Source organism: Pieris brassicae, chromosome Z (genome assembly GCF_905147105.1).
Source record: "Pieris brassicae chromosome Z, ilPieBrab1.1, whole genome shotgun sequence".
NCBI lineage: Eukaryota > Metazoa > Arthropoda > Insecta > Lepidoptera > Pieridae > Pieris > Pieris brassicae.
In genome coordinates this window covers 6,358,222-6,381,995 of record NC_059680.1, presented here as the reverse complement: position 1 = coordinate 6,381,995, position 23,774 = coordinate 6,358,222, and the positions used below count along the sequence as shown (strand labels likewise).

Genomic DNA, 23,774 nt, shown 5'->3' with positions numbered 1-23,774 from the left:
TACTACGATGAAATTAACTAAGACACTTCTATATATGAAGCGACGCATGTTACATGAGGACATTTAGGTTAATATTTAATTAAGATTACATCTACTGCGCGATAATTTTCGCATTAAATATTTAAGAAGAACAGATCTCAAACCTTTTAGGTCTGGGTCTGTTACCAGACATCCTTTATGTCCATTTGTTTTGTAGAAAGCGCGTCTGTAATCAGACTTCTGTGCCTGAAACACGGTTTCCTTAAGATGTTTTACCGTTCGAGGGTTAAATGCGCACATAGACATTATTTGTATCAGTGGAACTTTTTGTGGATAATTTTATGTTTATTTTTTTGTTTTATACTTTTAGAGATGTATCTGTTTTGTTTCCTAAATGAATAAATAAATAAATAACGCTAAGGAACTTGACTCAGGGATGAGAGTCACACGTTGAAGCCTTTAGTTCCACGCTTCTCTTAATTGAAATAAGTAATAAATAATATGGGACTTTTAAGTCTATGTAAGACTAATAATTATTAGCTAATTACCTAATCAATAGTTAATATATTTTCAGCTATATAAGTATTTATAATATTTATAATTACAGCAACACAGCATCTAGCATTTTTTGTAAGAAATGGGTAGGGTTATGTTTTGTTCTATGTATACTAATGGCTAATGAAATTGTTAACAAGTCTAAAGGATTAAAATATAAAAAAAATACCTCAGGTGTCTTAGAATAAACCAGCAATATTTTTTATTTTATATGAGATGAGAAGACGCCACAAGAAAACCATGCCTAACCTAAAATGATTGACACAGAAGACGAGAGCATCTAGAAAAAATAAAATCAATAAAGCCACATTAAAACTAAATTATTAGTTCTTTATTTAGTTAATAGATGAACAACCCGGCAATTAACTAGCGAGCATTAAGTGTGTCCATGGGCGGGCGGTATCACTTAAGATCAGGTGAGCCTTCTGTCCGTTTGTTATATTTAAAAAAAACTAACGATCTCCACAGGCCTCATCAAAAATTGAGGAATTATATTGAATGTTTTATTATATGGCAACATCATGAAATTTAAAAAGAAAAATGGTTGTATGTTTAAGTGTAATTGTGAAGGTCACCATATTAATGCTATGAGCCTTGAGTATTTTATTATGAGCAATAGCGTCAATGAGATCTTGTTTATTTCCTAAACGAAAGGCGACACGCTTCGTGCTAGTGACTCAATTGAAGTTTTATTATTTATTAGGTCGGTGATATAAATGTAACGATATCGTGACATAAATGATTGAACTTTAAGAGAAAAATAAACACAATAAATATTAACTGGCATGTAATTTAGACCGATTTTATATGAAGACTTGCTAGCAGTCGAATATAGCAAGAAAGTTACAAATTCGCGTTAAAATCCTTTGACCTTTTCAATTAAAGAAAATAATGCATTAAAGAATTTTGTAAATGGAATAATTAAATAATATTAAATAACTCGAACGATACGTAAAATATAATAGTATGAAAACTTTTTTGTATAGAAACCCATACGGAGCTCCGTGGATATTCGGAACTTGCGTTCGGTCTTGTAAAAACAAAAACTAAAAAGGGTGTTGGTATATATATCAATATACATTTTCAGTCTATATCTTGGACTTAATTTGTCGGCTATAGATTGTTTATATTAAATAATAACTGAAAATGTCTCGACATGTAAGCTTTTACATAATAGTCCGTTGAATATCCAGGAAACAAATATCGTATACAGCAATTCAATCAATCGTCTCCTCTGCACAATAAACCTTTGCAAGTAGTATAAGTTTTATATATTGTATGTGTTTGTAATATTTATTAAGAAAATGTCATGTAAGTATTGATAAATTTTTGTTTAGATGAGACCACTTAAAGGAACTGTATGTTTGAAGAGGCGTATACGGTCGAATGGCGTTTAATTATTATTAGATCATTTTTCAAATGGTAGTGTCACTGAAATTACATTTGACACTTGTCATGCTATTATTGTGTGATCACGGGTTAACACACATTAGAATCACAATAATAAATTTTAATTGTAATTTAAACAAAAAATCAATTTTCAGTATAAACACGTATCAATATATAATCTTGCATAACAAAAAAATATTCTGTATGAGCTAAGTTTGCTTTATAATTATTGTCCATATGGAGATACCAAGCAGTATAACTTTATGATCCCATAAAGTATGTACATACTGATACAACAAAAATGTTCGCCTGTAATTTAATAAGTATTCTTAACTTTGACCATGAATAAGCAGATTTTTATCTATCATAAGATTTTTAAATGATCATATTCGTATTACAGAAATAGTTTATTCATACACAAATACCACATGTTAAAAAATGTTAATTCCAAACAATATATAACAAAATCTACTGCAAATAATGTAAAAGTTGATTGGTATTTTTTTGCAAAAAACTCCTTAGGAAAGTTTCTTGATGTTTACATAATATATAAATAACTGTTAGTCATACGCTATGCTTTATCGGTGTATCCATTAAATAGGAAAAATTAAGACACCTTATTTTATTCATATGTAAAAAGGAAAACTAGCAAGAAGTATCTTTTTGCTCTGGATCTACTCGTACGGCGTCAGCGACGCTTGCTCTCGCAGCGTCTTGAAAACTTTTCCTTTTTTTTAATTTTTTAATTATTTTGAATTTGGATCATGTATATTATTTTAAAAACTTCTTTCGATTTTGCACCATTTCATATTTTTTATCGTGTTCATTTTCAATTTATAATATGGAATGGGAAAATAGGATTGTAGTGATCGCCTTGCACAAAGTGGGTATGGAGCCGTCGGTCATATATCAGACCTTTCAAAAGCTTGGTATCAGCCGTATGTTCGTATATCGTTCTATCAACAAATACAACAACACTTCGTCTCTCGAAGACCAGAAAATATCTGGGCAGCCGCGTGCTTTTAGAACTACAAAGGCAGGTAATGCTGTTAAAGCCAGATTTCATCGAAACCCCATTAAGAAGAAAAAAATCTTATTGCAAGAAATTATGTTTCCCGCAAGGACTCTGTCGCGTATTATGAAACAACACCTGAACCTCGGTGATTATGCCAATATACAGGACATGCCCTAAATCAATCGTTACAATTAAAGGGAGTGGATCGATCGAAACGCCTTCTGGCGCGATACGCAGGTGGAAAGCACAGAAATATAGAGGATGAAACCGATGAAAAAAATTCACGATTGAAGAATACTACAATAAGCAAAATGATTAAGTGTATGCTTACAGTATCAAAGAATTTGCTCAAGTGATTGGAACGGTACAACGTGGTCATCAACCTGCGTCCTTTATGATTTGGTGGGGTGTGTCTTATCAAGGAGTCAGAAAACTACTAATTTGTGAAAAAGGAGTGAGTGTCTTAACAAGGAGTCAGTCTTGGATCAGGTTGTGAAACAAATCAAATCAAAAATCATTTATTCATATAGGTACCATAATTTACACATATGAACGTCAAAAAAGAAATATATATATTAAATGCTTCTAATTATACATTTACTGCCAGTTCTCAAAAGAAAAACTGGCAATATACTCTCTCGCCACTCTTTTTAATCGCCAGGGTTTTTGTTTAACAGAATGTTTGTAAGGAGCTGCAACGATTATATGTACTTTTGAAAGAAAACACTTTTTTCCGGATTTAAGAAGCTATGTATCATTATAATTTAATAATACAATTTTACATATTTTTTTTCGATTACACTATGTTCCACATGATATCTTAAGTAATTAATAGATTATTAATAATAATACAATAAATTAAATAATAAACAAAGATTTGTCCTCTATCAGCAGGAGGCATGGTGAATAGAAGCACGCACTTACATTCTCGTGGGAACAACCCGCAAATACAAAGTCGAAATAAACCTCTTAGCAATACATTTTTAAAAAATATACCGTGGACTTTCCAGCGGGATTTTGCGACAAGGCACGAACTACTCAAGCCTGGCTTGAAACCAACGTTCCGGGCTTTATAAGAGCTGAAGACTAGCCGTCATCTAGCCCAGACTTCAAATTCTAGTCAGTTTTAGAGGACATGGCCTGCTCCAAACGACACGGCGACATTGAGTTTCTTAAAAAAATCTTTGGAGCAAGCAGTAGTGAAATTTCCCTTGGAAACATTCCGTAAATCCATAGATTGGTGGCCAAACAGATTAAAGGCCTCTACCAAAGCCAACGGTGGTCATTTCGAACAGAATATTATTTTATTAATTTTAATAAATATGAAGATTATTTAATATTTTAATATTATTACATAAATTCATTTTTAAAAAATGCATTTTCATTTGTAACAGAACTTATGACTGGACTAGATAGTTAATGTTTAGTAAAGTTTTTCCTTATTTGCAAATACAGCTCATATTGCGTAATACTGCCTGCCATGGGAACTTTAAGTTTAACTTAGCGTAGATATGCAATGAATCTAATGTACATCTGAAGTTCAAGCAATATCTCATAGTGTTAGCCGATTAAAGTAATCTTACTTTTACCGTTATATTGTCTTCGTGGATTCATTGTACATATTGTTTCTTACATATAATAGGTACTCGTAAATTAAATCACTTATATTTATGCTCGTTATTTTATTGTGTCATATAAATAATCCTATTGGTCTTTATAGTAATCTAAACAAGAATTGATAAAGCGTTATAAATGTCTTTTATTTCTTATATAAGTGTTGCTGGTACTTAAATACACTAACTATTAAATATGAAACTACTAGAGATACATTATTTATTGCTGATATAAAAAAAGGTATTTTCATGATACAAGGAATATTTTCGAGTTAGTGCTTAGCATATTGGGGTGAAGCAGGGCCACTTTTTTTCTTAAAATAGGTAGATTAGAATACGCCTGTTGAAATCATCGACTACCGTGTACAAGTATATGATTGCTTTAATTTTTTGAAAGGCGTTATATTCATTTCATATACAATTAAATTAGGAATCTGCTATACGCAATTCCATGTAAATGCAAGGATAGAGAATCATATGCTTATAAATGTCACAAATAAATCAATCAAATCGCAGTTTAGTTAGTTGAAATTAATTTGTCTGTCGTTTGTCCAGCTCCCAAACGAGCAGTAGGCACGGAGACTTCCTAGCTATTTGCTAGCTTCATAGTTTATTTATTAAAAATATAATTTAAATTCTGAAAAAATAGTATTTCCAAGTACGGTTATAATTAAATATTTGTAGCGACACCTACAGTGTGCGGCTACAATCAGTCCGATGACGTCACCAAAGGATAAACTCATTTACAGCTTCTCGAAGCACTTTTCGTCTTTACACTCGTCCAGTTTTTGGACCTCAGAGCTTGTTTTTTTTCAGAATCCGTGATACTATCGAAAATAATGATAAGAAGCATATGGATTAGATTATTCTTCTCAATGACATCCTAACCAGCTAACCTCCTCCATATTTCCGAAAAGCAATTATTATAAAAAGTATATTATTATAAAATATTTATTATTATGTTATCACGTAAGTGACGGGGCCATTCGCATAGCATGTACCCTAAGAGAAATAGCATATAAAAAGATCTATTTTTAAAGTCTCACACATTTTGCAATATAATATTAAATAAAAATAAAATAGAAATAGGAATGCCATTACAATTTCACTTTAGCCAATTAGTTACTTATTACCAACAGTAAACGGAATATAAAATTAATTTTCATAAAAATTATCTTGACTCTTGACATTGCCTGTTTGATTTGAGGAAGATTTTAAATCTGTTAGAATTAAAAATTAGTTTTTTTCTAATTAGTGCTTTTGAGCGTTTCCTAGCACATGCTGCGTAAACAGTTTAAATTAGAAAGGATGTCTGATGGAATTGCTTCCCTGTAAAAATTCTAAAAAAGCTCAAGACAGCATACACATATATTTACCTACCTTTTATGGTTGTCAAATTTGTAAATTTTTTGGGTGATTTTTTTTACAAATCCTCCGAAGTAATTTTGTTATTCAGCACAAATATGTAAAGTTGAACAAAATTCTGCTTCACATCATTCGGTATCAGCCAATATATTAGGAGATATCATTCTTTCAAAATACGTATACAAGAAAGTAAACAAACTCAATTTGGAAAAAACCCCGGGGCACAGCTAGCATATTTATAATAATTAAAAGTTTCTATGAGCATATTATTTATAAATCGTTGATATCACTTTATTTAAAATGTTTGTCTTCTATTCTCTTCTTTTTCACGTACCCGGTGACGAATGCGGTAAAGACATTGAATTAGCAGGAATTGGTATAGAGAGGAATAGTTGAAAACAGTGACTTGAGTTATGATTTTTCCCCAAGATCAAATTGTTAACTAAAAAGCAGCTAAGTATAGTAATTACTCTAAATTAAGGAAATTATTTCAAGCAAAAATTGATGAGTGGAAACATCAAATTTTTACTTCTACAATAAATGAAATTATTATTTATCTACAAATGCACCAAGCAACATACAAACTAGAAATTAAACAAGATATACAATCTAGTTTAACACGAATGTTTAAATATTGATAAGAAATAACCGCAAGTACCTGAAGAAAGAAAAACTTAGCCGCCATAGTAAATCAGTGAAAGCTGCTGATGTGCTAGTAGGTAGGTATCGGCTAGAAACAGGTCCTTTGATAAGAAACTATACATTCGCTTTTGTACGAGAAAATGCATCCAGTTTATTCTGTTTCTACCACACAATGAAAGCCATAAAACGCTAACTATATACCTTTTTTTTAAATGCTTACATATAAAAATCCCTTTAACTTCTGCTCTCTACTCTACAAGCACTATTAGTTATTTTTTTATCTACATAGTTCGTTTATTTATGTCTGGCATATATACAATTAAAATCTAAATATCCATGCTAGTTTTCCGCAACACCTCAAAGCAAATCTATAATTAAAAACAAAAACATTAACTTACGTAAATCTGATGAAAATTTCATATAAGCATTACCTAGACAACTTTCAATCGAGCTTATTACGTCAAGGGACAATATGAAGTAGTGGGCTGCGCGTTATCAGTCGTGCAACAGCCTAATCACTTTCTTGCAACCCCGCGAAGGAGGTCGCGGCGCTATCACGCACGCAGGCCGCGGCTCGGAACGTAGTTGTTCCCGCGCAGTTAGTGCGCGCAGGCGTGCGCCCGCTTTGCGCACGTTTTGCGCTTATACCGTGTTGTAACCCGGCCGTTGCCGGGAATGGAGGCCTGCTGCGCGATCACAGCTGCCGAGGACCTTGTGGGAGACCAGGTATGAGTGGCAGTGGATCAGTGATTTAAGCGACCTGTGTTTTAGCTGGAATGGTGTCGACGAAATTACGGCACGTGTCTATTATCACAACTTTTACTGTGATATGAAAAATCGACATAGATTTTTATGTATGATATTTTTGTGTGGATTTATGTTAAATTAAAAAGTGAAATCAAATCAAAATTAAATAATTTTAATACTCTTAATAAGTAAGTTAAACTCAAAAAATAAATTTAGTGCCACAATTTAGTTCAACAACAATTTTAAACCGCGAACGGCAAAAATTAACCGCTGTATAAATTTATTAAAAATGCTTCAACTTGAATCGCAAATGAATGTGTGTAAAACTTTGTAACTTCATAATTTACATTTTTGTTAAATGCAAGTGATTCTGCACTAAGTTTGTAAAACTAAGTGTGTGATATATATATTTTAAAAACTGAACGGAACTTGGTTTAAATCCAATTTAAAGTTTTCCGTCGGAAGATATTTATTTACTCTATCATAGATAAATTAGAAATAACGGAGGTTATTGTATTAAATCAAATAATAAATGATCAAAGGGATCAGGTTAGTTTGTTTTGATAATATCGATGATTCTACTTTGACTGACTGTTATTAAATATTCCTCGGCGAAATAATTATTTTCGACCTCACGGTCGTTCAATAATGAATTCAAGTAATACAAACAGCACGAGAAAAGATCTATGATAATTTAAATACTAATTGGAATAATTAAAGTAAAAAATATCTAATGATTGCTTCTCAGCAATAGAAATAAAAAAAATATACAATGAATTATTTTTTTAAATACTAAAAGAACCTTATTCGTATTCAATTTCGACGAGTTAAGAAAGCCCCTGAGAAAGACATCAACGACAACCATCCGACGGCGACAACTTAATAAATAAATATATATTTATTTTACTATTTAAAGCAGTTTAAAAATGCCTAAATATATATGTTTCAATTTGCAGTATTTTACTTTAAAAAATTTAAAAATTAATTAAGTAAATTTTCTTACATATTCTCATAACAATAATTGAGTTGAGAGTAACATCAGCAGGAATAAAACATAAATATTTAAATTAATCATTGAAAATAGATCTAAAACTAATAAACTCAAAGTAGGAAGTACAGATTAAGATTTATTACGCTAAAAAGTTTTTCTATAAACTCAAAGAATTAAATAAATTTTCGTCTGGCATTTTGTTCATTCATTAAATAGCAATTAATAAAAGCGGCGGATTAAGCTGCGAACCATTATGCCTACAGTGTTATATAAACGTTGATTCATGTGAGGTAGAAATTCGAAGATAAAGTCCATTTCATTAATAATTCATAGTTGAATCATTAATATATTAAAACAATAATAAAAGTCGTATAATTTACATTCACAAGACGAAATTTATTGTTGATAGTTGACATATTTTGGATGAAAATTTATTACTAATGGATTTTCTATGAAAGCTTAGTGACAGTGGAAACTGACACGTACAACCACTGTAGCAGAATAAATCAGCAATAAATAGATAAATTAATATTCTCTACATTACTATCTACTTTCTATATATGTTTATGGCAATTGGACAATAGTCCAATTTATTAGTGCTTAATAAAGCACTAAGAATTAACCTCAATGAATGAAGAATGAAGACTATGAATCTTTCACTTGTTCGCTTGTTGGTGAACGGCCACGTGATCTTTTGCCTTTTGTGTTACCAACCACTATCAGCTTCTCCAAGTGCTCGTCGCCGCTGCGCTTTGAAGAGGCCGAAATAAGATACGATTCGCTGTAGGAATATGATAGACAGGCGAGTTCGTATGCGGAGTTGGGTCAAGATCGATGTATTGACACGCTTCGCAGAATTAGATCGACAAATGATTATAAAATAGATACATAAATCTGAGGTCCACACCTAACAATGTTGTAGCACCACTGATTATTTATTTATAATATTCAATTAACTAAAGAAAATTCTTATTTTCTAAGGGAAGAATAAAATATTATCACCGTTTTTAAAACAGAAATGTTATGATACATATCATATAGCAATGAACGAAATAGTTTGTTATATTTTTGATTCAAGTTATATTTCACCCAATTATAGTCATATCTTGGTTCTTTAAGAGGTAATTGTTTCTATGCGGACGGATTCATGGCAACTGACCTGTTTTTGAATAAGTACAAATAGTATAGTTATTTCAACAAGGGATTGCCCTTGTTGAATAGTACAAAGTATTGACTTTATGATGTGTCTGGGAATACTAGAGTCCCTTACTATCATAATATGTTTTCCTATTACTCTAATGATGTCACTATATGAAAATTACAGTGTACAAACAGCCTTTGTTTATTAAATACATACTAATGTTTCTCTTTTCAGATAGTCCCTGGCGGCGGCCGTTGGGGCGCTCCACACGGTCTGCTGGACACCTGGCTTCAGATGCAGGTGAGTCAAAGTGAACGAATGCAAAGAAATACAAAAAAAATATTAGTTATAAGTTATATTATAAGTGAAATAGTTGGTGATTAGTAAAATGCTTATTTGGGTAAAAATTCTAATTTTTGTCTTTCGACGGGCCTTCGTAGTATGTGATAGTATTTTTTATCGTTTACTAAATTGTTACAATTGAAAAGTAGTCAATACATTCCGAAGCATATCATCAAGAATATACATCGATTGAATAATTATGTGTAATAAATAGTTTCGTCGCGTATCAAATTTAAATAAAATAGTAAGTTCTATATATAGGCATTTTTCTATTATCAGAAAAATATTATCACCGTTTTTAAAACAGAAATGTTATGATACATATACATATCATATAGCAATGAACGAAATAGTTTGTTACATTTTTGATTCAAGTTATATTTCACCCAATTATAGTCATATCTTACTTAACCTAACATTTTAGTAGCTACATACTAACATATAGAATATTTTGCTATGATACTACTTACCAACCAAAAATAAATATTAACTATTTTTCTATCCATATAAAAAACCTTCTTCTCTGAGGATTAAATTTAATAAAAATTACTCGAATTGGTCCAGCCGTCTTCGAGTTTAGCAACATATATGCGATTTGCTTTTATTTATAACAAGTCCACATATGATTTAATGAGACACTATATCGACTCTACGAGGGTTCAAAGTATTTTCGCACAGCAATTATTTTTTTATTTTTTTTTATTTAGCTTTAGTTCCGGTCCACATAGCATTACTATTCATATATGAACTTAAGTTTTAAATGTTGAATAATTTAAAGTAGTTGTTGTGTTGTTCGTAGTTGGACTAAATTAATTGCTAATGTTTGACTAATTTTCTGGTTGGTGTAATAGCTATCAAACGCATTAATAGTTGAATTGTGTGGGCAGTGGGCACAATTTACACGGTTTATAAGTACGGGAATTGTGAGCAGCCACCGTGTCGTGCATGGGAATGGCTTCGATTGACTAATGTTAGCTTTAAAGAAATTTTTTCTCATAAAAAAATTACATGTTTACTATTTTAATAATCGAACTTTCTTCCATTACTTAAAATAGATTGACAATGATTATTAATAACAGATAACACTCACTTCACACAAGGAATCTGAAGGTCAAGCTCAAACAAGATGCTGTCTAAAGAGTAAACTAATATGCCCAAAATTGCGTAAAGAGCTTTGCGGGTTTTCTCAAAAACCAATTCACAAATGCGCTTTTTACACATAAAAATTGACTGATAACAGAACTATAAGAACTATTTTAATGTCAATGGTTAATTTATTTTGTTGCAAATTTGCTTCTGACACTTGCCATGCCAGACAAAACAAAAATCCTGTACGAGACAGATCACCTACTCAAAAAATATTTAATTATCAGATTCAGATTATTATTTATCATACCGCAGTTTGATTAAAATTAACTATAATAATTTTCATCCGTATCCTATACCATACATCACATCGTTCTATTAATATTTCCGAAAAAATGGCGTTATTTTGCCCTAACTCTAGAAAAACAACCTTGTAGGTTTGTTAGTGGATTATAAAATACGTTTCCAATCGTAAATATTGCAATATTTTTTTTGAAACACGTCACTTAAGACTGCATGTGCTTAATTTTTAATTTCCGAAACGATAATTTGCAATTCATACTGATAGGTTTATGAATCATTTTCGTAATAAAATGCATAATTTCCGATTATTTATTGATTTGATAAAGCAAGAAGGCCTTGTGTGAGTAAAAAAGTGGTTTCTGTTATCAACAGACACGCGAGGGGCTGCGTACACGCATCACTGCTCTTCACTTGAATGTGACGTGTGTTCATTACAATAATTATAATTGTATAACAAGGTGTAATCGGTAAATCGAATAGAGCGTTTGATTATATCGAGATTTTTTACAATTAATTATAAATTATGATTAACGTACGCTTATGCTGTTCCAACTCATCCGGGGTGGAACTCGATTGCGTAGTTTTTACAAAGTAAATACAATTTATCAGCTAATTAATTAATGAAAATGTTCTTACTCTTTACCAAGGACGGTCAGAATTAGTGGTGCTAGGTGGTGCAGAACAGCTGCTACCAATTTTTGTTCCTTTTTCTTCTGGTGACTCTCCATTATTGGAGGTTATTCAGAAACCATCTGGGTAACACATGTCAGATTTAGCAGGTACTTTGCAGTAATATCCGTTCACTATTTATATATCTATTATCTCTCTCTCTCACACAACGCCTTATTACCTGGATCTTACGCATCATATTAAGCTGGAAGGTTGTAATAGATACTCATGGTGCATCCGTAGCCCACTTACGAATCGTGTTGAAAGTTGTGTAAGAAGTCTTTTCAGATTTTGACCTTCTTGATCCATGGCAAATGGTGGTAATACCACATCTCGAATGTTTCAATGTTTAATTGACGTAGTTTTTCGTTTGTTGCAATCCCTAAAGAACTGCCCCTCGTGAAGAATAAATATTTTTTTCTATGTGCGTAATTAACGGTGAAGAAAAAGAGGGAAAAATGTAGCAAACATTAGTAGCCACAGATGACAGTGATTAATGACGGGAACGCCAATAGATTAATATTTTACCTATAGATTAATATAGGTCATAGATATCATATATGTTTCTTTTGCAACCTACTAACCCTTGAAACATTTATTCAGAATAGTAATGTAAAATCATTGAAGCGGACAGAGGAAGTCACAAGTTTGTATTACAGTGTTCATTCACGTGAGGTCCCCTCTGATTATTTTGATTAAAATCTAATGCAATACTTTACATGAAGGACGATATACTCTATAGTTAATATTGATTTTCTATGATGTCTATAGAAAGACATTTATAAAGTTATATTTAAGCAATACAGCACATTTTAACTTAATATTAATAGATTATAGTATGTAATCTCGGGCTAACCTTTTAAACACTGAATTTCATTCACTAGGACGGTACATTATTCATGAGTTACGTAGGCTGTAGTGGCGATATGATATTAACATTTGCCAATTTTTGTAAAGGCTCCGGGGCAATATTACCGAGTCCCAAATAAAAAAAAAGGTTTTCTTTAGATCAATTATATAATTTTTTACGACACTTTTTAGTAAATTAGAATTAGAATAAGATATAATTTTATTTGCCCAAACAGGAGGCGCTTTTGGTCCAATTCTAGGTCCAAACAGTTGTTTCAATCCTATTCCCTTATTTACGATACGAGAGTTCAAATTCAAAGGAAAACAAATCTAAGAAATCTTTAATTCATTTCAGTAACATTTATTGAATAGTTTTTTTAAAGGATAGATTTCTAGTTTATATTTGATACTTTTTACAACAATAGATTAATTCAAAGCTTAATAATGATACGTTTATTTGAGCTCTCATTCGTGTAAAATGATATTAACCGCCTCATTAGAGCGGCTCGCTCTGCATTGTTCTCATTCGATGCAATCGTTTCTCTATTTAAAAAATAATTGTGTAATATTAAATACAATTGGATTTTCGTATAATAATTTGACTCGATTTTTAAATATATAACCATTGACCATTACTTAATGAACAGTTTCAGATGTATGAGTGGAGGATTTTCCATTGAACAAAGAATATATTAACTTTAATCATCCGAAATTGTCGCTTTTATTTTCCTTTACTAGAGTCACGAGACAAATTATTTTAGCGTCATTTTTACTGCATTTCCTATACATTCCGTCTCCAAACAAAACAGTGTTTAATTCTAATCTCTAAATCGAATAGGTGTTTAATGATTAATAAATAATATCAATGAAATAAATCGTATGCATTAATAAACTTTTCACACACGACTAGATTTAAAAACTTACGTAAGCGCCGACGTAAATGGGAAAGGAATAATAAAGGTTGGGGGGGGGGGGGATGCAGGCAATAGTGACAGGATTCATGGTTCAACTGCCAAATACAATGATCGCGCTCAATTCGTGATCGATTATGCTTTTATAGCAATGTATACGAGCATGTAATGTATGGATATCGTAAAATACTGTAGCAGAAAAATTACTGACGTAGAACAAATTCTATATTGTCAAAGAAGGTACACCAATGTTGCTTCTAATATATATTACATAAGGCATTGAAGGACTTAGTTTATAAATCAGAATCCATGTTTTCGAAGCCACGAGTCCCGAATCTAAAAGTTACCTAAAGCTTAATTACAATTACAGTCAAGCGCATCTAAATGCGCGTAATTATTTCAGAACATTATGCCCCTTATAAAAGTAATAAAGATGTTGAAGACATTATACTAAACGCAACAGAGATTCTTGAATACTCTCTGAAGAATATGTAGAATTTGAAGTTCTAAGATTACCAAATAAATTGTCTTTCTTTTTGTTTATAAGAGTTACGAGAAAAAAATACAGTACCATTCATCACTTATTAAGGTTAGTTAATAAGAGTTTATTTATAGGTTTACTGGCGAAACTTAGTTATCCATATTATAAAACATTCTGAAATTAATAATACATTAATTAATAATAAAAACTGCGATCATAAAGTGTTTAAAGATTTATGGCTTGTAAGCACTTGCCAATATCGTTACTTCAGTTAACTTCAACGGGCGGGCGATATTTTTCTAATTTACATCAAATATTATAAATATATATATATATATATTTTGTATACTGACTTGCCAGTACATAATTCTTTTAATTATGAGGGTATGGCTAACATCGTCGTGACAATATATTTTTTGTTTAGTTATATTCTTAGTTTTATTATATTATATATATATAATTAGTTTCTATTCTCTAATACCGTATAAAACACAGTTCCTCATTCATCCTTAAGCATTTGATTATAACGTGATATTTTCAAATGTAAAATCAACTTTATTGCTTTGTATGAATGTATATTTTACAACAGACAACACATTGGTGCTAGACTTTGCCGCGTACCCATCCTGTTGATTAAGTTATGAGATAAAAGTAGTGTACCATATATTGAACTTCTTTAAGTGCAACCTCGATAAGTTCAACTACAAAATCTTTTTTCCCTTCCCTTCCAGCCCCAAATCTCCAGTACTCGGAATCCCACCACTATTAGTCGTAGTGAGCCGTTTTGGTACATATTTTCCCTCTATCTCGAAAATGACTTGAAATGTTTTACAACCGGAATATTTAAAACTTAGTAGTAAAAGTAAATAAGTTAACGACGATGTCGGAATAAATCTTAACATCTACAAGTCGAATTAATATTCGCTTAAGTCAAAATAAGTTATTAAGTAACGTAACTCCTCCTCCATACATCGAGAACTATATAACTCTCATTTTTTGGCGTCTCCTCCTAACCTAACCTAACCTAACTCCTCTTTTATTCGTTAACAGCACAAACCTTAAAGAATGTTTGCATAATAACTTTATTTTAAATGTCTTTAACATATCATTTGGCAAATAATCTTCAAACTAAATAAGGTTTAAGGTACGTATCTTTAGACAGTCCCAGTGACCCCAGAGCTGGTGCTGGATCATCGCAATACCGCGGTTGTATACCATCATCAAGATACCTCTTTTAAATAAACTTACATATATACATATTTTAATAAACAGTAATTAAAGGTTGTAAATGTCATTTTTATATGTACTAAGCGGAAAAGAAACATTTGAAATGATTTAAACGCTTCGTAATGACCTACTAACGAGAATATTTTGTTTGTTAACTCATAACCATAAATTCAGCTAAACTGCATAACGACGTATTAAAGTTTTATGTTAACTAATGTTTGGGCAGCCTAATGGTTAAGCCCGAGGGTTTCTCAAGACTGAGGCCGTACGTTTTTATCCCGGGTGGATAATGGATTTGTCATTCAATTCGCAACGTAATGTCCAAAAACTCGATGCACCGACTTTAAACAGAAGTTATTCATCAACGATATACAGAAACGTATTTGCCCCATTATTAAGTAACAGGATCCTAAAGCATTGACACTTTTAAATACTTGTTTAATGCCTTTAGTTCGTCTGTCTCAATATTACTTTTATGATCTTATAATTTATATTCTTCAAACGAGAAAATGTATTCGATTTTAATTACCGTTAACAGCTATTCTGAAATAATTACAATGCGTTCGAAAGAAAAATCAGGAATTCCCAAAATCAAAGCGAACGGTTCGCACAGCGGAGCTTTCCATTGAATGGAAAAATGCAGTGAGAAGCCGGTTTGTTGGTACCTTCCGGATTCTCAACCTGTTACTCTAGGTCATATATCGTAGTCTCGCTCACACCCATGTGTACGGGGATTTTGGGTCGCATCGCCCTAACCTACATTTTCAGAGCTTTAACATTTTATGGAGAACGAATTAATTACAAAAAGTAGTAATAACCTATACAAAAAGTAATAATAATAAATAAAAAGTAGCCTACGGTGTACATTTATTTATATTTGTTGTGTGCTTTATATGTTACATCCATATATATGTCAGCATGCTGATATAGTATAAGACAGTAGGAAGTAATAATTGCCGGGAAAATTCAAGATTAGTTCCTAACAGCTCATCTTAATTGAATTCGTTGCAGTACGAATACCTCAGTGACGTTACAGTGCGTATAATAATGCAAATTCAAATATTTATCATTGTGGCACTACTTGTCTTGTGAAAAAAAATGTAATCCCCTTTTTCATCAAAAATAATTCTAATTACGTCGTTTTAAATTAAAAGAATGCCTAATCCCTTTATATTTTGAACACAATTTATCAGAAAAAGCCGAGTACTTTTTCTTGACAATTTTCTTTATAAACTATTTCTCATATAGACTTTTAATAAATAAAGTCCTACAGAAATGATTTACCGAATAAAATATTAACCAACTAGTCACACACACGTACGCACAATATTACCAATATTTATATTATATACAAAGGTTGGTCGTTCATGTTTTTTTTCTGATTATAAATCTTGATCTATTTATAGGTAAAAGAGGAGTTACTATTAGAGTGTTAAATTAAAATATGTTTATTATGGAATGTAAGATACAGGTATCACTTATTCCAGGTAATTAAATTTGTATCGCAGAAATCCTTACTCATCAGCAAATAAGACAGAGGGTGTAGGCCGAGAGAAAAAGCCGGCGTAAACATTTCTCGTACTCTTTTAAAATAGCAAATCATTATACATAATAGCAAACAACACTTATTATAAAACAAATATCACTAATTAATTAGAAGTAGCCTGTCTAGTACCAGTCCCAGGCTCTTTTACCAACTAGATAATCGTTAACTTTATAGTAAGCCTTTTTGGTAATGTAATCCGTAATTTTGGTTTTACACATAAAATACAAAAAGTAATAACAAGCGGAAATGTTTTATATGGTCATTCCTTTTTTATACATAATATCTTAGTTGTCCTAGTTAAAGGTGTCATCGACACACCAATACCTTCACGATTATTTGCATTGCTTATCTTATTGACACATTCTAACGACTTATCGGCCGCCCAGTCTCAAACACCGTAGCTTATAGGTACTCTAACAAGCGCACTTATGGTCGCAGGTTAGAATACTAATATTATTATTATGTTGACTTATGTTCATTATCACATTGACGGCCTCGATAGTGTATTTGCACGTTCGACTGCAGAGTGTGATTCAAATCCCCGAAAGAGTTGAAAAATTATGACCACGGATACGTTAAGCTCTCTTGTGGCCGTTCGGTGCTCCAGTATGTGTATAGGAGGACTTGCCACCACCGAAATTATACAATAGAATAATATTTTTTTAAGTTTAGGGTTTAGCAATCGTCGCATCTGCTAGGACTAACCCGACCCATCTAATCATAAATGGTAAACAAATACTTAATTTTGTATTTGTTACAAATTACTTTCAATTGCGTTAGTTGACACCGACGCATCAATTTCTGCTCTAATTCATGTTTATGCTTACAACATTCCATTCCAAAGACATAAACATATGTTTTACAGCATTGGCATTGTTTGTTGCGAACCCTGAAGTAGTAAAATATTTTTTTTCTTAGCTTCAATGGCTTTACTTTGAAGAACCTTTGGAGGACTTTAAAAGTATTATATGACCGTATTAATATCTAAATATTAACTGACTTATTTATATCGATCAAGTAAATATTGACCGTTAAAATAAGCATAACATTTTGAATTAAAGTATAAATGTACGATAAATACTACTGTCACTGTGTAAATATTCACGTAAAGGTCAAATGGGTTTACATTCTGTCGCGAATGTGTTTGTGCCTTTTTAAGTCCTAATACACCTTTAGGTAGTTCTGTTTTGCCTAACACACCGTTAAGTGCGTTAAGTGCGGGGGGAGGGCGTTGGTCCGTGAGCGCCGACGAAAGTGATCTGCGTTGTAGACCTCGTAATAAACAGAAATGTCACTTGTGTTTTGGTACAGCAGGTATAGGTACCCGTTCTTTTACGTCAGTTAAGTATTTCATTACGTCGACTGCATACAAAATTGTGATTTATTAACGATATCAACGTGTTAGGAATCTTTTCTATTACTGGACTCTAACTTATAATATGCATGAATGAAGTTCTCGTTATTTAACAAAAGTAACGTCTTTCAAATTGTATTTAAGCTGAAATTTAGAATATACTGTAATTGTTATTTAATTGCGTCTTCTCTATTTCTTTTAGCACCTGCAAACCGATCAGATGTTGGTCAAGCATACCGCAGACTGCACGCAGCAGGTTAACGCGTTCGATAAATGCCTTTCAACTAAAGCCTTACGTATTAGCCACTACTAAATTACGGACAGTAACTTAAGTGATAACTTTTCCCAAAAGCCTATGCATTGTGCAATTGGTGTATTTAAGTGACCGTGTCACGATAACAGAATATATGTTGATGGAATTTAAAAGCCATGAGCACAGTAAAGTTACTGTTGCGTGTAAAGTGACTTGATCCCTTTTACAAATTTATGAACACGAGGTATTTCAAAAATTTGTTAAATTAAAGCTTTCTTTTAAACCTGAGCTTACATTTATTGCGAAAACGAACATTGTTGGACAACGTTTCTCGAGATAAACACACGCAATAACATTTTATTAGGTAACCTAAGGACTAATTTATGGAGAAGTTTCAGTATCGGATCAATTTAACAAAGTTATTTAAGCGATCGGCTCAAGATAATATTAGCATAAAATACGATTAAATTACCAGTTACGCCGTATATAATGATATATAATATACGTCACGATAGTGAATTGTATAACCAGGGTCATTTAGGGTCCGAAATACGAAATCAATTTAATGTTCTCTGGTGAAATGTTTGTAGACCTTTACGCCTTTGAAGACAAAAACATTTCAATTGACTTACTGTATAAACTTTTAGTAAGAAACATTTAACGATATCATAGATGCTTGCATGCTATGGACTCCATATTTATCGATCATATTCTCTTTAAACCGGTGTATTTAAACCTCGGAGTCGGTTGTGATTCTTAGGCATTAGGTGTCAGCTAAGAACGGACAACTGTATCGTGACAATGACAGGAATGCACGCAGAGTTCGGTGGCAGAGAGCGTGCAGTTGACGTTGTGCCGGGTCAAACATTCTAATGTATGACGCAATGCTTAGCGAACTGGATTTGCACTCGTCTTATTGACGCTCTATGTTAATCAACTCGTTCGATAGTGTAATACAGTTAACACCAAAATGACCTGCCTAATACTGGCTGGAGATAGCGTGCGTAAAAGTATTAATTTATATAAATTATATAATATTAATTAGTAGTAATTTCTACTTTATCACCCCATTTTTCTAGCAACAAAGCTACTTAAAAAAATATCTGTGGATTTAGCCAACTTACGTGAAAACTATACAACTACTAATAAAAATCATCTAACAATCGATCGAAAATATATCGTTACTAAATACGAAAGTTCAATGCTAGCCTGACCTAGTTAGCTTTAAGATCCCGCACGGTTGTCGAGCTTTACTACTTGCTTATTTGGTCATACATAATTACAATATTGCTTTATTAAACATTTAAACAAATCTCCACCCGGTACTTGGTCACGCACTCTTTTTTATTCAGATTAGAGAAGAAATGTTAAGATGTCAAGAAATGCGCGATTCTTAAATATTGTTATCAATATTTATTCATAAGTGTTGACAAATTTGAACTTTAGTAAATTTTAAAAACGTAATGATAATAAATAGCTATATATGGATGGTGGTTGCAACACAGAACTACTCGTGTTCAGCTCGTATAACACCTGGTTTTCCATTTTCCGGAAATATAATTCTGACAAAATCACACGCTAACTGCGCATTAATATTTTTATGTTAAACTTAATTAAACTATACAAATTGAAATATGCTATGTAATAAAAGGTTACGAGATGTTTTTCTAAAGTTGTAATTAAACATACAACTGAATCGCACCTCATACTAACTTTTTCATCATTTAATAACACTAAAGTTTTTTAGAATAATATATGCTGAAATGATAATTTATGAATTTCAATCGTGAGGCAGACGCTGCGCTTGCGACACCACGGCGAGACAGCTTGGCGCGTCACTTTTTCGCCTAAACCTATTTTTTGTTAACAAAACGTCAGATTCGTGTAGGCGTCTGCTCAGGCGGAAACTGTATACTTTCTTTTTTATGGCCTCTCAGAACGTAATAAATTAAATGAGTACTAGTCAGACTTCTAATAAATTTATTTTTTAAAGCCGGTAATTTATACATAATTTAAACAATGCTTGAACAAAGTACTAATATTAAAATTTAAACCAGATTTATTATTGTGTTTTTCCTAGCGTGAAATAATAAATTCATGCAAATTAGCTTCGAATCAATAATAGCGAAATAAGTAAGGCAAAATACGGACATAAGTTTGCATATTTAGAATGTCTATATGAATAAATATACAATATTTTCGGTGGTGACTCATAAATAGTAAATTACGTAATAACTAATTCCAGTTTAATTTAATAACATAAGTGGTTATATGAGTCATATGTATAGCAGAATTTCGGATTATCTATTTATGTTTCGGAACACCATCATACATGGGGTTCATTAAAACTTATACTGTGAAATCTCAAGGTTAAACGGATTATATTGACTGAATTAAATTCAAATTATTAGAATGTTATTAGTATGAAATTTTTATCATTGACATAAAGCTTTAAGAATCGAGCTTTAATTGTGTATTTTTTTGTATATTCCAATTAATCTATTCGCTTTTGGCACGCATCTTGGTCTAGCGCGGACAAGTTTTATCAGTTATTGGCAAAATGCCTGAAAACAATGCAACTCTCATCAACCTTTGCAAAAACAACTAACAAAATTTTACAAAATTGACTAAAGGTAGGATACATTTTTGTGTTTTGTTTGTTAGATATTATAAATAAGGCGGATAAAACGGCCTCTTCGGTGAGTTTTCTGTTTAATTATAATAGTAGAATGGCGTTGACTGATCACCAACTTGTCAATTGAAGAAAAAATTTCAAGAATAAAATTCAGTCAAACACAGCGAAGTAATTTATTAATTAAAACTATTTCTTACATTCGATTTCCGTTGGCGTGATAGGATCCCCGCTTTCAAATGGTACTGTCTGTACATATACTCTTTAGTCATTGCTTGTACTGAAAACATTGCCCGACTTCTTTGCAACACTTCAGTTTTTGGACCCCAAGTCGGATCCAACTGGAATAATTTACTTAATTGTTTGGTAATTGCAGCATATACAATCTTTCCTATAAACGATAGTATCATTAGTCCTATTATTACCGAAACGGTATATGACCCATAAATCAATTGACTGGACAGTCTCAAATGGTGATCCAGCTCTGTGCAGAATGAGTATCCTAATAATATACTTGACAGAATCCAAGCGGTTTTGATACAAAATTGCGGCTGTACTCCCAACATAAAGTGAACATCTTCTGAAAATCTTTGCACACCGTACCAAGTCAAAAACACGATACATTCAAGCATAGCTATGAATATAGTAAAAGTTATTACATGCCTTCTAAAGCTAACAGTAAATATGTTTATCCCGAAGTAATTAAAAAATGGGATTGTTATTAGAAACAGCAACAAGTTGCCACAAAAACATGTTAGTCCTGGGTATTTCGCAATTTTGTCACTTCTTTTCGACGCAACGTCCAATAAATTATAGAATACCATTACATCAGTACACAACCCGAGCGCTGTATAACAGCTATAGGTAGTAATTAAGTAAAACGACTTTTTCTCGTAATGATATAACATTCTTGGCACTTTTTCAAATAGAAACGACATACGTATTTTCATTATTGTCTCTGGTTTGTCATCAAACACGAACGCATAGGGACACGTCATCAGGGCCGTTGTAATGACGGTTAATATTGAAAATAGTGTGCATATCAGCACGCAAATAACACTGTTGGACAGGCAAGGAGTGCGGAAGGGAGAATTTGCAGAGAGATTCAAGGTCACCCCAGAACCGATGCCTAAATTGTAAGCAACGCGTTGAACTATGTTAGATAATCTAAACTTCTTCGAAAACTCATTGAAATCGAAGTCTAAAGCCTCAGTGAATTTGAATACTATTCCTTTTTGGAGTAACGATCCAGTTAGTACCACCGAGTAAGCAGCGATTGGGTAGATTGCTAAAAAGTATGTCGCCCATTTCAAAGATCGTTCTCTCTTGAAGCAACTGAGATATATTAAAATACAAAGTACTCCCGAAGCCAAGCATATCTTCCAAGCTATACTAGTTTTCTCATTTAGTTTGACTAAGTTAAATCTCCAGTACTGATATTCGGGATACGTCGTATAGAGACCTTCGCAATACGGTGCACCGTGCTGTTTTCCAATACAATTTTTGTTCACAGTATAATTTCTATAGAAAATGTTACATTTTCTGGTGCTCCACGGACCACATGTGTAAAATGGTACGGGGCTTTCGAAGCTGATTAATAAATAGTGCATAAGAAACGATGTGACTGTGTGATTGTACAAAAGAATCAGGACTTGCCATACAATTAGAATATAACCAACATGTGAGGTACATCGATAAATTTTCCAGACATCAATACAGTCGCGATTCGTAAACTGACTAATCACAGTTTCCATATACAAAAGTGGAATTCCAAGAAAAATGTAAGTCAAAGTAAAGAATATTATACAACCCAAAACGCCTTCGGAAAATGACACATTTGGAATGGTTGAAATGTTACTAATGCCTATACACTGGCAGAGTAAAATTAGGATATTCAATCTTCTATATTTCTGGGTATTTTCCATTTTTTAGAATATCACTTTCAATAAATTTGATTATCAAAGGATCGAAGCCAACTCGATCTGTCGACCTACCTATTAAACACTTCCTTTGACTGTTCATGTCGTAAAAACATAACCATTAATACTATTCCTGTCATACAAATGGAAAACAAATTAACGCAAAGTTGTTTAAATTCTTACAAAGAGTAGAGCTGAGGATCACTGGATTTAAAGATATAAATCAACCATCTCGCTCTCTAATATTACGAAACACACTTTGTTCAAAGCTCGCAATTCAATTCAACATACTTCTTTAATAAATTAAAATAAATTTTTCCAAAGTTAACGCAATGAACACTCGCTTCTACGGTGAAGGACACTATGAGAAAAGCCGCACGTAGACCGCCTAGGTTGGGCTTAAAAGTGTTTCTCGTATATTATCTATTACGAAAAATGATGACAGAAATGATGAGAAATATGCGGTTAAAGTTTTACTATGATCGGTAATATGCAGTTACAAATCAAAGACGAAGTGTTCGACGTTGACCGTTGAACGTCTCAAATATTAAAGGACTAAATGTACATTTACTGCCCGATCTTAAGGAAAATGTCGAGAAGAACAGGAACAAACAAATTCGAAATACGAAATACGCATTTACAGGTGTCCGGTATATCTATAAAAATATGCATCTCGTATTTACTTTAATATTTTTATCTGTCAATATTATCTAATCACTTTCTGCAACGTACCGATAAGTTAAAAAATTTCAAGTATTTTGCAAA

General features: G+C 32.2%; 2 protein-coding genes across 2 annotated transcripts in view; one reads left to right on the top strand and one right to left on the bottom strand.

Annotated features, from left to right (window-relative positions):
• Nucleotides 1-7,144: 7,144 nt before the first annotated feature.
• Nucleotides 7,145-23,774, top strand: part of LOC123718875 (dendritic arbor reduction protein 1-like) — a 48,378-nt gene continuing 31,748 nt past the window's right edge. Inside the window, exons 1-2 of the mRNA XM_045675825.1 lie at nucleotides 7,145-7,284; nucleotides 9,672-9,737. Of these exons, the coding sequence (XP_045531781.1) occupies nucleotides 7,234-7,284; nucleotides 9,672-9,737 (117 nt within the window). The 5' untranslated portion in view covers nucleotides 7,145-7,233. The remainder of the gene's footprint in view (nucleotides 7,285-9,671; nucleotides 9,738-23,774) is intronic.
• On the bottom strand, nucleotides 20,590-23,092 carry LOC123718874 (sodium-dependent serotonin transporter-like). Its single transcript, XM_045675824.1, has 2 exons — nucleotides 21,291-23,092; nucleotides 20,590-21,022 (listed from the first exon to the last, which is right to left on the bottom strand). Exons 1-2 carry the CDS (start codon nucleotides 23,013-23,015, stop codon nucleotides 21,008-21,010), a joined length of 1,740 nt encoding a protein of 579 aa, XP_045531780.1. The 5' UTR covers nucleotides 23,016-23,092; the 3' UTR covers nucleotides 20,590-21,007.

Excerpts from the sequence above, each read along its gene's own strand:
- LOC123718874 (XM_045675824.1), bottom strand. The coding sequence starts at position 23,015 with ATGGAAAATACCCAGAAATATAGAAGATTGAATATCCTAATTTTACTC.